A 13,808-nucleotide genomic window follows, 5' to 3' on the forward strand; every position below is an offset into this window, starting at 1 on the left:
TTCTTGCTGCAGCTTTTTTTAACCAAAGGCAGGAGAGGATGCTAATGGGAGGAGTATAAAAGAAAATGTTTACCACATTTACTCACTGTTAAACAAAATCTACATTAGGGGGAGTGGCCCAGTATCCCAAACTGGATGTGCTGAGCTCCAGGATTCCAGAGCGATATCCCGACCATCCAATTCCATCCTGTCCCCACAACACCTCATCTACCCTCCCGCTGCTCTCCTCTACCCTTGAGATACCCCATGCTAGCCGATTCTAGAGCACCTGCGGCATTCTGTGGCCTGACCTGCTGAGGCCTAATTAGGCCTTTGTATCCCGGGCCCTAGTACCACACCAGGCCAGCCCAGGCGTGGGACCAACATCTGCCTGCCACAACAGCCTCTACACCGGCACCCTCCATTGCCATCACAGTCCCTGCTGCCACCTCTCCCCCAGGCTCAGAAAATGAATCTGAGGATAATTCGCTATAGATGACCTGGAGAACCACTCCAGACGCAACATACATGTACGTGGAATTCCAGAAAATATCCTCGATAGAGATTTCTACTACACTTTCCCTGATTTTCAACAACATACTGGAGAGAGATGAAGGTGCAGATCTTGGCCTGGAAACGGCTCATAGGGTCTTTAGGCTGAGATCTGTGAAATCTGATAGGCCATGGGACGTCCTCTGTTGCCTTCAAATTTTCAAAACCAAAGAAGAAATTTTGCACAAAGCCAGAATAGCCAAAAGAATAGAATGACGGCGAAGAAATTCAGATTTTCCAAGATTTTTCCAAATTTATATTGTACCTAAGAAGACAACTCCAACCCAACCACTTACAAGAGTGTTGAGAGAAAAAGAAATATCCTATAAATGGCACTTTCCTTTTGGCCTGGCCACTTCAGGCCCAAACAGAACTTGGATTAATAAAATACCAGAGGACCTCCCCTTATTCCTAAACAAAGTAGACCTTTCCCACATCCACTAGACATCAGCGGAGGAATCAATTGACCTACCTCCTCTCCTTAAAACAGATTCCTGGACTCAAGTCACTCTGAACAAGCCAAGGAAGATAAGAAGACTGGATCACACCAGATCCCCCAGAAGAGGCCTCCCAACAGACGACCCTAGACTTGATAGGCCATTACCTGCACCCTCAACAATCCGTTCTCTTTTGTGGAGATAAGTATTGATTTCCTGTTTCTCTCGATTGCAACTTGCCTGTTTTTCTCACTTTTTGATTTTTCTAATGTTATTTTCAGTTATGCTGGAAGATCTGATGTGAGCGAATCTGATTTGGTCCATGCAGCTGATCCCATCGATATTCATTAATATAGGATTGCTAACGATCCTACCTTGTTTGTGGGCTTTCCCCCACAAACTCTGATTAATTGCTTTTGAACCTGCGCTGGAGTGGAAATTGTGGATATAATCTCCTGCCCAGCTGCAAAATGTTACCAATCATTGATTTTCTCAATTTCATCCTCATGTTGAAGATGACGTTTTCTAGTGTTCTCCTTTATTTCTTTCCCTCATTCCAAGTTAACTCTGTGGATCCAAGCATACGCCAAAAACCAACCCCTACAATAATTAATGCTAAGCTACACATCACCTACTTAAACCTTAAAGGCATCAATGTCCCACAAAAGAGGTCCCAAATTCTTCATTACTTAGAGACCAATAAAACAGATATAGCCTTCCTACAAGAAACACTCTTCAAGAAGTGCTACACCCCTTTCTCTAAAAACAAAAAACATTCACTAAACGGTATAAAGCCTCTTCTCCACTCAAAAGACACAGACCAGGGGATCATCTTAAACAAAAATCTTTTGTTCCAATATTTAATTGTCCAAGCAGACCCAGAGGAACTTTACACATTCCTCAAAGGCACAATCCACGACAATACATATACACTATCCAATATCTGTGCCCCAAACAACAACCAAGCAAGCTTTTTCCTTAAAAGTTTTGATCAACTAGAAAAATTTAAAGAAGGACAGTTAATAATAGGGAGCGATTTTAATGTACCTCTACAGCGCTCGATCGATACATCTAATGGCGGTTCCTCAATATCCTGCTCAAATTTAAAGAAAATAAAAAAATTATTTTCTAAGTTAAATTTGGTCAATCGCTGGAGGATACATAATCCCTCCATGAAAGATTTTTTCTTCTACTCACCTGTGCATAAAAAATACTCTAGAATAGATTACATCTATATACCGCAGATTTACTTAGATCCCTGATCAAAACATATGATTCAATACTTTTTTCGGACCATGCTCCTTTTTCCCTTGAAATAGCCCTTACAGCAAAAAAGGTGTCCAACGAATTGGATATTAAATGATAGCCTTCTCCAAAACAAAGAGGACGTCGCTATTATTAATTGAAAATATCCAGACGTACTTCAAAGACAGTGCAAGTTATCACAGAAAACCCAAATGTTTGTGGAAAGCACATTAGGCGGTAATACCAGGCCTTTTAATACAAATAGGTTGTAGAAGGAAAAAAGAAAGAGAAAAAAATCTGACCTTATTGAACAAATTAAGGGTGCATTCACACGAACGTATATCGGCTCGGTTTTCACGCCGAGCCGATATACGTTGTCCTCGTGTGCAGAGGGGGGAGGATGGAAGAGCCAGGGCCAGGAACTGTGCTCCCGCCCCCTCTCTGCCTCCTCTCCGCCCCTCTGCACTATTTGCAATGAGAGGAGGCAGGACGGGGGCGGGGCTTAGGTCCGGTAATTAGCCCCGCCCCCGTCCCGCCTCTCCCCATTGCAAATAGTGCGGAGGGGCGGAGAGGAGGCAGAGAGGTGGCGGGAGCACAGTGTCTGGCCCTGGCTCTTCCATCCTCCCCCCTCTGCACACGAGGACAACGTATATCGGCTCGGCGTGAAAACTGAGCCGATATACGTTCATGTGAACGCACCCTAAAAGGCTAGAACTACAACACAAAACAATTACACAACTTATAGAAGAAGACCTCTTTAATTTACGCACTAAACTAAGGGAACTGCTTAACATAAAAACTGAAAAACATATTTTCTTTGCTAAATTAAAGCATCATGCTCTATCAGACAAATGCGCAAAAAGACTAGCTTCCCTTCAACAAAACATTAAAACATTTATCACAACAATCAAAGATAAAAAAGACCAACTTCACCACAAATTAGACGACATAGACAACATGTTCTGCTCCTATTATTCTGATCTGTCTAATATTGACACACAACATACCACAGACCCAAATAAAACAAATCAAATTTTAAAAAGATTTAATCCATTTCTATCAGTTAAATCTCCACACCCCCGCCCCTCCACCCAAAACTATCACTGAACTACCCAATCTCCTACAAGAAATCGAGGACGTCATTAACGACCTCCCTAAAGGCAAAGGAACAGGCCCAGATAGCTTCAGCTCCATCTATGATAAAACATTTTAAGATACCCTAACCCCGGCCTTACACATATAATTCAATCCCATTAACGCCACAAATGATTCCCCTGGGGAAGCTCTAACTGCCCACATTTCCCTTATTCACAAGGAAGGGAAAGACAATACCCTCTACAGTAGTTATAGGCCAATTTCATTAATCAACCACATCAAACTGTATGCAAAAATCCTCGCTAACAGAATCAAGATTTTCCTCCCAAACCTCATCAACATGGAATAAGTGGGATTTACTGTTTAATGCAATAATTTAAAATAAAACATCCAAAAATAAGGGGTTTATTGTGCAAAAGTGGAAAAATCTAAAAACAGTTTGGTATTGTCATAATCGTACCAACGCACGGAAAAAATGAATGATTAATGCTGTAAAAATGGTAGAATTGTTATGCTTTCTCTCCCTGCCCTCCCTTTAAAAATTATAAAAGTTATACATGCATTATATGTACCCAAAAATGGTACCAATAAAAACTATAGTTTGCCACATAAAACAAGCTCTCATATGGCCATGTCGACGGAAAAAAAAAAAAAAAATTGGCTTTTGAAAAGTGGAGTGGAAATTCCCAAAAAATCTTCATGTCCATAGGGCTTATTCACATGAGCGTATATCGCCCGCCGTTTTCACGGCCAGACGATATACGCTACTGTCTGAAGCGTATTCCCCCGGCATAAAAGCGCCCGGACCGAAAATATAACGCCAGGCGCTTTTACGCTGGGCAGAAAAAATAGTCCTGGAACTATCTTTGTGCCCGGAATAGGTGAGCTGCTGCATAGGCTCCTATGGGAGCTAATGACAGCGGACAGAGAAAGGAGGTGGGAGGGAGTTTAGCAGTGATGTTTGCAATGTGAAGGGACGAAGTTAAGCCCCACTCCTTCCATTAATAGCTGCAGACAAGGGATGGGAAGGGAGTGGATGCTTGGCACCGCCCGTGTCCCGCCCACTCCCATTGCAAAAACCCAGAGGGAAGGAGAGAGGTGGTGAGCCAGCAAGGGGGAGGGAAGGGGAGGCAACGGCATTGTGGCCTTGGCATATATGCATCGGTGCCGTGCCATCTAAACAGGCGCACAAGCGTTAGATCTGTGTGCCCATTCACGTGTTTTTAATGGTACCAGTGGGTGCACGTAAAAACGCCTACACTCATTGGAAAGAGCCCTTATGATCAATATAGGCCTTGTCCTTAAGGGTTTGTAGGGGTTTTCTGAATTAATTATTTTTTTAGGTTGGCCATGAAGAAATATAAAATAGCCTAAGTAGTGACCCAGAGTTGTCACTACTAAGAGTTAGTCGTACTCTGGGAAAATAAGATAGGATGAATATGTGTTTTAAATGTTTTTTTTACATGTTCTGATGGTTTAGTCTCTTTTAATATTCTTTTTGTATGAGCCGAATTGATATTTATATTGGAGTTGATGATTGGAGAATCAGAAAGTTTAATATAGAGAGATACAACAGCCTCAGTTAGGCTGGCTTCACACGAGCATGTTTTTGTGCATACATAGGTGCGAATATAGGTGCGCACCCGTGGACGTGCAAACACACATGTGTATGAAGGTCCGTACATTGCCTTCAATGGAGCTGCAGCTGCTGCCAGCGACTCCATTGAAGGTAATAGTCTGCCGGCACCCCTGAATTGTTTTTCAGGGAAGGGCTTTAGATATAAGCCCTTCCCTGAAAAACAAGGCAAATTAGTGTAAAAAAAAAATAAAAATAAAACATACTCCCCTTCCTTGAGCTGCCGGGCTCAGCTGCGTCTTCTCTGTGCTGTCCCCGGCTCTATAGTGCAGTTCTTTCAGCAGGTGGGGACTTAAAATCCCCGCCTGCTGTAAAAGCAGCTTGTGATTGGCTGTCAGGGGCGTACCTAAAGGCTAAGGGGCCCGGGTGCAAAAGTTCAGCTGGGCCCCACCTCCATCTGTACCCGTACCTATACCTGAACCGTGCTAATTTATAAACATGATCTAGCCCCTTGGCGTAATCCTTCTCATCAGGACCCCTTTCCTTGACTACGTAAAAACCTGTTGGTAATGTCTTAGGCTGCTTTCACACGGCCGCAAAAATTGCGCGAGATTTGTGCATTGCAGGACGTACAGATTGCACATGAATATGACCCCATTGTTTTGCATGCGATCATACACAGGAGCGATGTTTTTTTTTGTTTTCTCTGCATCGCACGATAATATGATGTGAGCTGGTTGTAACAAAACAACCGCTCACATCCGTGGGGACGGCACACGTTGGCGAGTGTGATATGGGGCAGAGTTTCACGGCCCAATATCAGACTCACCCGTGTGAAATTAGCCTAAGGCTGGCTGGATTTGCATTGCGGAATATGGAGCGGGCATCCGCCTACAGATTCCGCAGCATGTACCACCCATAACATGCTATGGAAAAGCGTTTTTTCCTCTACACGAGAGGAAAGCAATTGCGGTTTTCCGTTGACAGAGGAAAAATCACCGCATGCTGTATTTTAGTGCAGATTCTGCACGGACGGCCTCCGTTGAACTCAATGCAAGCCGTGCGACCTGCTGCCCTAACATTGCGGAAAAGTCGCAGGCACCCACGTGATCTTCTAGCGACGGCGCTGAAAAGTCAGTGATTAAAAGAAAAAAAAAACTGTACTGTATACCAGCTGCACATATATAATTATATACAGGAGATACACAGGTTACACCAGCATGGTACATATCACTATATACAGGATGTATATCTCCCTGTATCCCTGTATATAGTGGTATGTCCCATGCTGGTGTAACCTGTGTATCTCCTGTATATAATTATATACATACAGCTGGTATAACTTACACCAGCTGCACATATATGATTATATACAGGGAATACACAGGTTACACCAGCATGGTACATATCACTATATACAGGGTGTATATCCCCCTGTATATAGTAGTATGTCCCAAGATGGTGTAACCTGTGTATTCAATGTATATAATTATATATACAGCTGGTATAACTTATACCAGCTATACATATATAATTACAATTCCTTCTCTACTCACCTCTGTAGCAGTGTCTGGGCAGCCTGTAATGGAAAGTCCCCCGTCTTTTGATCACATGACCAGAGCCTGGTCATGTGATCTGCAGCCACAGGTCCTGTGCATCCAGCGCTCCGGAGGTGAGTAGAGTCGCACTAGCCCCCCCCCCGCTTGCCCCCACCGTACGCCAGTGGCGCTCAGCCAATCACAGGCAGCTCTTCCCTGTCATTCATTCAGCGAGAGCTGCCGTTGATTGGCTGAGGTGCTTGGCTGTTTTTCAGGGAAGGGCTTGAATGTAGAGCCCTTCCCTGAAAAACAATTTAGGGGTATCGGGAGGCCATTGTTTTCAATGTGTGCTATCACTATAGTGCACACATGTCCTATATTTGCTGGGGGGGAGGGGCTACACCTCACTACATGGTAAGATTATCCCCAGCAGCAGAGACCAACACATAACATCATCCCCCCCATCATTCACTGTAGTGCAGGCGGGTGTGAGTTAGGGACATTAGCCACTGTGACACTAGCCTCCTGCCCTGGCTCTGTATACCTCTACTACCCCATCCTAAATCACTGCAACTGGCCACTTCTGAGGCCTGTGATTGGCTGCAGTTCATCTGTCATGTCTGTGATAGGCCGACTGCATCTTGTAAACAGAGTGTCGGGAGGTAGAATGATAGATATAATGCTGGGGCTGCAGGGGTCCAAGATGGGTGACTTTTCTGCATGGCCAGTTGGTAAAAAAATAATAATTAACATCTCTGGAAGTAACTATCAGAAGACTTCTTGCTATATCAAATTTGGTTTGTATTTTGGGGCGTAACTTGGGAAAAAGCCGTTTGCTTTTGGGATGGATTAAAAGAACTATTAGCCTTGCCATACCTCTCAACATTAGTACATGACCTCATCAATATTCTATTGGCTGAATATATAAATTCTAATTCTACCAAAGGAGAAACAATACCTCTTAGGATCCTTTGGCTGAATAAGCACAAATCCCAGAAGAGTAATTAAGAACCCAATGGAAGGCCAGAGTGTGCCTGCTATAGTAGTACAAGGTTTACTGACTGCACATGGCTGTATCATATCTCTGTACCACCGCGTTGTATAGAGTCGTAGACGCTCACATACAGGATTTCTATTGGCCCTAGTAGGGCTCTGATTTCATATTTTTTGCAGATTCTATGTTGTGTATAGACGCGAGATTTAAAAAAACTGTGACGGGCTCTACAGGACGCTGCAATAAAAAACTCTTCTCTCCTGGAAGAATTGCTATTAGGGGAGAATATCTCTGGCAAACACCTCAGCATGGAGCACCATATGGTGGCAGAAGGAGTCTCTTCGGCTCTTTACCTAAGAGCGATAGTAACTCCATGTGCCGCCATACAGACTTCAGCACACCGCTCTACCACGTGCCCAACGCCATTTTCCGATTTCTATAATGAATATGAATGCTATGTTGTGGTGAATTCGGAATGGTATCATTTGTCTACTTCTTGCTAGATGACTTTAAATAAAGATAATTGGATTCGGCAAGTTAGAACTTTTGTCACACCATTCTTGAAATTCCAAGCTTTGCTCACTACAAAGTAAAACTTTAAAAAATTGAATTACTAAAAGTGTAATAGATGGCTTGGCTCTCATTGATTTCAATAGCAGTGAAGGTGCCTTTGAGACTTCCTGCTCCGACCCAATGATGACGTCCACTCCCATTACATTGACAGTGGCCTAGACGTGGATCCCTGGTAATCCCAGCAGTGGATCCCCGGTAATCAACTATTGATGGCCTATCCTTAGGACTGCTCATTAATAGCATTTGCCCAGAAAATCCCTTTAAGATATGTTCAATACCGTCTATGTAGGAAGGGATCTGCCCAAACAAGGTCATATAAGAATGGTAGACAACGCCGCGGAATATCCAGTCCACTCTTATCTCATTATGGATCAGGATAGCTTGCTTTGCAACTCCAAAAGACACAACCCAGACAGCCAGGAGGAAGAGGAAAAAGAAGACGTCTTTCATCTGAGAAGAAGCAAAAAGTAAATTACACTCTCCCTTTTTTTCCATGCAACAATCTATTGTCTGTGCAGAATCCAAGCTAGCCGCACATGTGTATATATATATATATATATATATATATATATATATATATAAAAGGACATGAACAGCAAAGTAGGCATCTAAACAAACATGTACTGAGAAAGCTAAGGAATCACTTTTGTAAGAAATGTCACTTCTACTATCTGTGAAGAAAATGATAGAAAACCCACGACCTTAGAAACGGGCAAATTCATACAGGTTTTTTCGCTGTACTACTTTTTTCATTAAGTATTATCTGCAGTATATCCTGTAGTTTGGTACCATTTTGGAATACATACGAATTTTTGATTGCTTTTTATTACTTTTTTCTTGGAGATGGGGTAACTAAAAAAGTGCAATTCTGGTGCTCTTTTTTTCTGACGATGTTCACCGTGCAGGATAAATAATGGGTTACTTTGATAGATCGAACTTTTACGGACACAGCAATATCCATTGTCTCACCATGCCCTGGCTAATTGATGAGCTCCAGAATAAGGGGACTGGCTGTGATGTGATAACTGAAAATAGCTTTTAAGTTACTATTAAAAGACATAAAACTACTACTCACCATTCTTTTCACAATGATGATTTTAGGTCCAAGAGTTTTACTTATTGTAAAGATATGCATGAGACGCAAGCAAAAAATGACAAAATCCAGAGAGAGAATTATCCTTCCTGGATAAAAGGCTGCAGGTATCAACCTGGGAAAACGGTTAACAATTAGACCTTCTGCTGCACCCAAACACTACATAGAATACATAGAAATACTAAAGATAGCAGAACAATTACAGAGAGAAAAACATTCCATGGTGACAAGTGATGACATAGAGCGTATACTTATTAATCTTTATTCATGTAGCACCAACATATTCCGCAGCACTTTGGAAATCGGGGCAGACATACACAAAATAGTCCTAACATACAGGATTAAACTGATGCGCAACATGAACTGTCGGGATGAGGGCCCTGCGAGAGTTTACAGACTATAAGGAAGTATACACCTAGGATGCTATACATACATATATACATAAAGCTGTGTGAGTGGATCGCCAGCTGTGTTTGTGCATGAACAGGTAAGAGGTGCAGTAGGGTGCATTGGTGATGCAGTGGGAAGAAGGGGTTCCGGTTTACAAGGAGGAGTGTAGAAGCAGGTGGATGGAGAAGAGTTAGATTAGGGGATGTGATTGTCCTGTCTATAAAGATGTGTTTTTAGGGCACTCAAAAAGCTGTGGGCATTCATAATTAACCTAATTGTCTGGAGTAGAGCATTCCAGAGCATTGGTGTAGCTCGGAAAAATCTTGAAGATAGGAGTGGGAGGTCCAGATTAGAGAGGAATTTAATCCAATGTCTCTAGCAGAGAGGAAGGGTGGATAGGGTGGTAGACAGAGACGAGGGAGGAGACATAGGGTGGCACAGCCTTGTGGAGGGCCTTATGGATGAGAGTGATGAGTTTAAATTGTATTCTACATTTGAGGGACAGCCAGTGCAGTGATTGGCACAGGGTGGAGACATTGGTGTAGTAACTGGCACAGGGTGGAGGCTTCAGTATAGCCTGGCTGCTGCATTCAGGATAGATTAGAGAGGGGAGAGTTTAGAGCGGAGAACAGTAATCAGTACTAAGTTGCAGTAATCGAGCCGATAATGGATAAGGGTGACGTATGAGTTTTTGATGTCTACACAGTGAGGTAAAGGTAGATTTGGGAGATGTTTTTGAGGTGCAGGTGATATGAGTGAGCAAGTGACTGAATATGGGGAGTAAAGGAGAGATCAGCATCAACTATGACCACAATATAGTGGGCATGCTGCCAAGCAGTTATGGTGGTACCACAGACCAAGATGGAAATCTTAGGTTTAGGTTGATTAAAGATAGTGGAAGCACAAGAAATTCAGTTTTTTGAGGGACTTTGTTTAAGGTAAAAAGATGGCATAGTGTGAGAGGCAGCGGACAGACAATTCCTGGCATTTTGTATTAGTGAGGGTGTCATGTCTTTGGGAAGAAGTATATAGTCGCGTGTTGTCAGTGTAGAGATGGTGCTGAAAACCAAATTTGCTGATAGTTTGTCCAAAAGAGACCAAGTACATGGAAAAAAGGAGAGGACCAAGGGCCGAACCCTGAGGAACCCCAACAGTAAAAGGAAGAGGAGAGGAAGTAGAGCCAGTGAATAATACACTGAATGAGCAGTCAAAGACGTAGGGGGAACAGCAGGAGAGTGCAGTATCCTTTTTAGGCAGATAGAAAGGAGCATATTGATGAGGAATTATTGGTTTATGAAGAATTAGGCTTCTTCTACGGGGAGCAATAAATCGTTTGCATAAGCAACCGATGACAAAATTGCTTGTGAGAACAGTTTATACAGGCAGAGAAATCTTTTAGACTGTGCGGCCTCGGACACACGTGCGGTTTTTCGCACGATTTGCGGATCGTATGACGGATGCGCATCCGCAAATCACGTGACCGGGGCCGACGATTCGCCAAAAAATCTGCAGCTAGCAGCATTTTCAGCGAAATGGCCCAGCGCTGCCTGCTATCCTCTGCCACAGCTGTGGCAGAGGAGAACGATGTTCGCCCATTGAATTCAATGGAGCCGGCAATATAGCCGGCTCCATTGAAAGCAATGGGCTGCCGGAGAGCGCGGGATGAATTTTCGGGAAGGTATTAAAAATAAAAGCCCTTCCCTGAAAACCATCCTAAAATGTGTAAAAAAAAAAAAAAAAAAGTATACTCAACTTTTTCCTGCAGCCGGAGTTCAGCCACGTCCGGCCGGCAGTTCTCCTGAACTGCTCTGTGTAGTATTCAGCAGACGGGGATTTAAAATCCCCGCCTGCTGAATGGGCTGCCTCTGATTGGTCATAGCCCTCACCAATCAGAGGCAGCTCTCACTCACCCATTCATGAATTCATGAATGGGTGAGTGAGTGCTGCCTCTGATTGGCTGAGCGCAGGGACCAATCAGAGGCAGCTGTCATTCAATAGCTAAGAGCTGCCTCTAAATGGTCCCTGCGCTCAGCCAATCAGAGGCAGCACTCACTCACCCATTCATGAATTCATGAGGACGATAACGATGAGACACAGTTGTCTATCAGTGAGGCAGTAGCAAGGGCAGTAAGTCCGAGGGAGGAGCACACAGAGGATGTGGAGGAAGAGCCGCTGGACGATGAGGTGACTGACCCCACCTGGTGTGATAAGCCAACTGAGGACAGGTCTTCAGAGGGGGTGGCAATTGCAGCCGCAGGACAGGCTGGAAGAGGCAGTGGGGTGGCCAGGGGTAGAGGCAGGGCCAGAGAGAATAATCCACCAGTTGTTTCCCAAAGCACCCCCTCGCGCCAAGCCACCATGCAGAGGCTAAGGTGCTCAAAGGTCTGGCAGTTTTTCATTGAGACTGTGGACGACCGACGAACAGTGGTGTGCAACCTTTGTCGTGCCAAGATCAGCCGGGGAGCCAACACCAACAGCCTCATCACCACCAGCATCAGCAGGCATATGATGGCCAACCACCCCACAAGGTGGGTTGAAGGCCGTTCACTGCCTCCAGCTTGCGCCACTGCCTCTCCCCCTGGGCCCCAAGCTGCCACTGAGATCCACCTGTCACGACACAGGCACGAGCGTCTCCTGGCCTGCACCTCCACACCCTCACCTCCGCTGTCCTCTGCCCCATCCAGCAATGTCTCCAGCTGTCGCTAGCACAAGCGTTGGAGCGAAAGCACAAATACGCCGCCACGCACCCGCACGCTCAAGCTTTAAATGTCCACATAGCCAAATTGATCAGCCAGGAGATGCTCCCGTACAGGCTTGTGAAAAATGAGGGTTTTCAAAACATGATGGCGGCGGCGGCCCCGCGCTACTCTGTCCCCAGTCGCCACTATTTTTCACGGTGTGCCGTCCCAGCCCTGCATGACCACGTCTCACGCAACATTGTATGCGCCCTCACAAACGCGGTTAGTGGCAAGGTCCACTTAACAACGGACACGTGGACAAGCACAGGCGGGCAGGGCCACTATATCTCCCTGACGGCACATTGGGTGAATTTAGTGGAGGCTGGGACCGAGTCAGAGCCTGGGACTGCTTATGTCCTACCCACCCCCAGAATTGCGGGCCCCAGATCGGTGCTGGTATCTTCGGCGGTGTATGCCACCTCCACTAAACTTTCCTCCTCCTCCTCCAACGCAACCTCTACATCGCAATCAAGACGTGTCAGCAGCAGCACGTCGCCAGCAGTTGGTGTGGCCCGGCGCGGCAGCACAGCGGTGGGCAAGCGTCAGCAGGCCATACTGAAACTACTCAGCTTAGGAGAAAAGAGGCACACGGCTCACGAACTGTTGCATGGTCTGACACAGCAGACTGACCGCTGGCTTTTGCCACTGAGCCTCCAACCGGGCATGGTCGTGTGTGACAACGGCCATAACCTGGTGGCGGCTCTGCAGCTCGGCAGCCTCACGCACGTGCCATGCCTGGCCCACGTCTTTAATTTGGTGGTTCAGCGCTTTCTGAAAGGCTACCCACACTTGTCAGACCTCCTCGGCAAGGTGCGACGGGTCAGCGCACATTTCCGCAAGTCCAACACGGACGCTGCCACCCTGCGGACCCTGCAACATCAGTTTAATCTGCCAGTGCACCGATGGCATTGCGACGTGCTCACACGGTGCAACTCTACGCTCCACATGTTGGCCGGGCTGTATGAGCAGCGTAGAGCTATAGTGGAATATCAACTCCAACATGGGTGGCGTAGTGGGAGTCAGCATCCTCAATTCTTTACAGAGGAGTGTGCATGGATGGCAGATATCTGCCAGGTCCTTGGAAACTTTGAGGATTCTACCCAGATGGTGAGCGGTGATGCTGCAATCATTAGCGTCACCATTCCCCTGCCATGCCTGTTGAGACATTCCCTGTAAAGCATACAGGCTGACGCTTTGCGGTTGTAAACGGAGGCGGGGGAAGACAGTATGTCGCTGGATAGTCAGAGCACCCTCATGTCTATATCTCAGCATGTTGAGGAGGAGGAAGAGGAGGAGGAGGAGGGGGAGGAGCCTGAGAAGGAGGAGGAAGAGACAGCTTGGCCCACTGCAGAGGGTACCCATGCTGCTTGCCTCTCATACATTCAGCGTGTATGGCCTGTGGAGGAGGAGGAGGAGGATCCTTAAAGTGATCTTCCTAGTGAGGACAGCCATGTGTTGCGTACAGGTACCCTGGCACATATGGCTGACTTCATGTTAGGATGCCTTTCTCGTGACCCTCACGTTAGACGCATTCTTGCCACTACAGATTACTGGGTGTACACACTGCTCGACCCACGGTATAAGGAAAACCTTTCCAC

General features: G+C 45.5%; 1 protein-coding gene across 1 annotated transcript in view; it reads right to left on the reverse strand.

Annotated features, from left to right (window-relative positions):
* The window catches only part of TRPM2 (transient receptor potential cation channel subfamily M member 2), a 164,445-nt gene that overhangs the window by 63,681 nt on the left and 86,956 nt on the right, over positions 1-13,808 (reverse strand). Inside the window, exons 19-20 of the mRNA XM_066577079.1 lie at positions 9,065-9,197; positions 8,268-8,439 (exon numbers count right to left, since the gene is read on the reverse strand). Coding sequence (XP_066433176.1) covers positions 8,268-8,439; positions 9,065-9,197 — 305 coding nt within the window. The remainder of the gene's footprint in view (positions 1-8,267; positions 8,440-9,064; positions 9,198-13,808) is intronic.

This window comes from Eleutherodactylus coqui, chromosome 8 (genome assembly GCF_035609145.1).
Source record: "Eleutherodactylus coqui strain aEleCoq1 chromosome 8, aEleCoq1.hap1, whole genome shotgun sequence".
In the NCBI taxonomy this organism is placed as follows: Eukaryota; Metazoa; Chordata; class Amphibia; order Anura; family Eleutherodactylidae; genus Eleutherodactylus; species Eleutherodactylus coqui.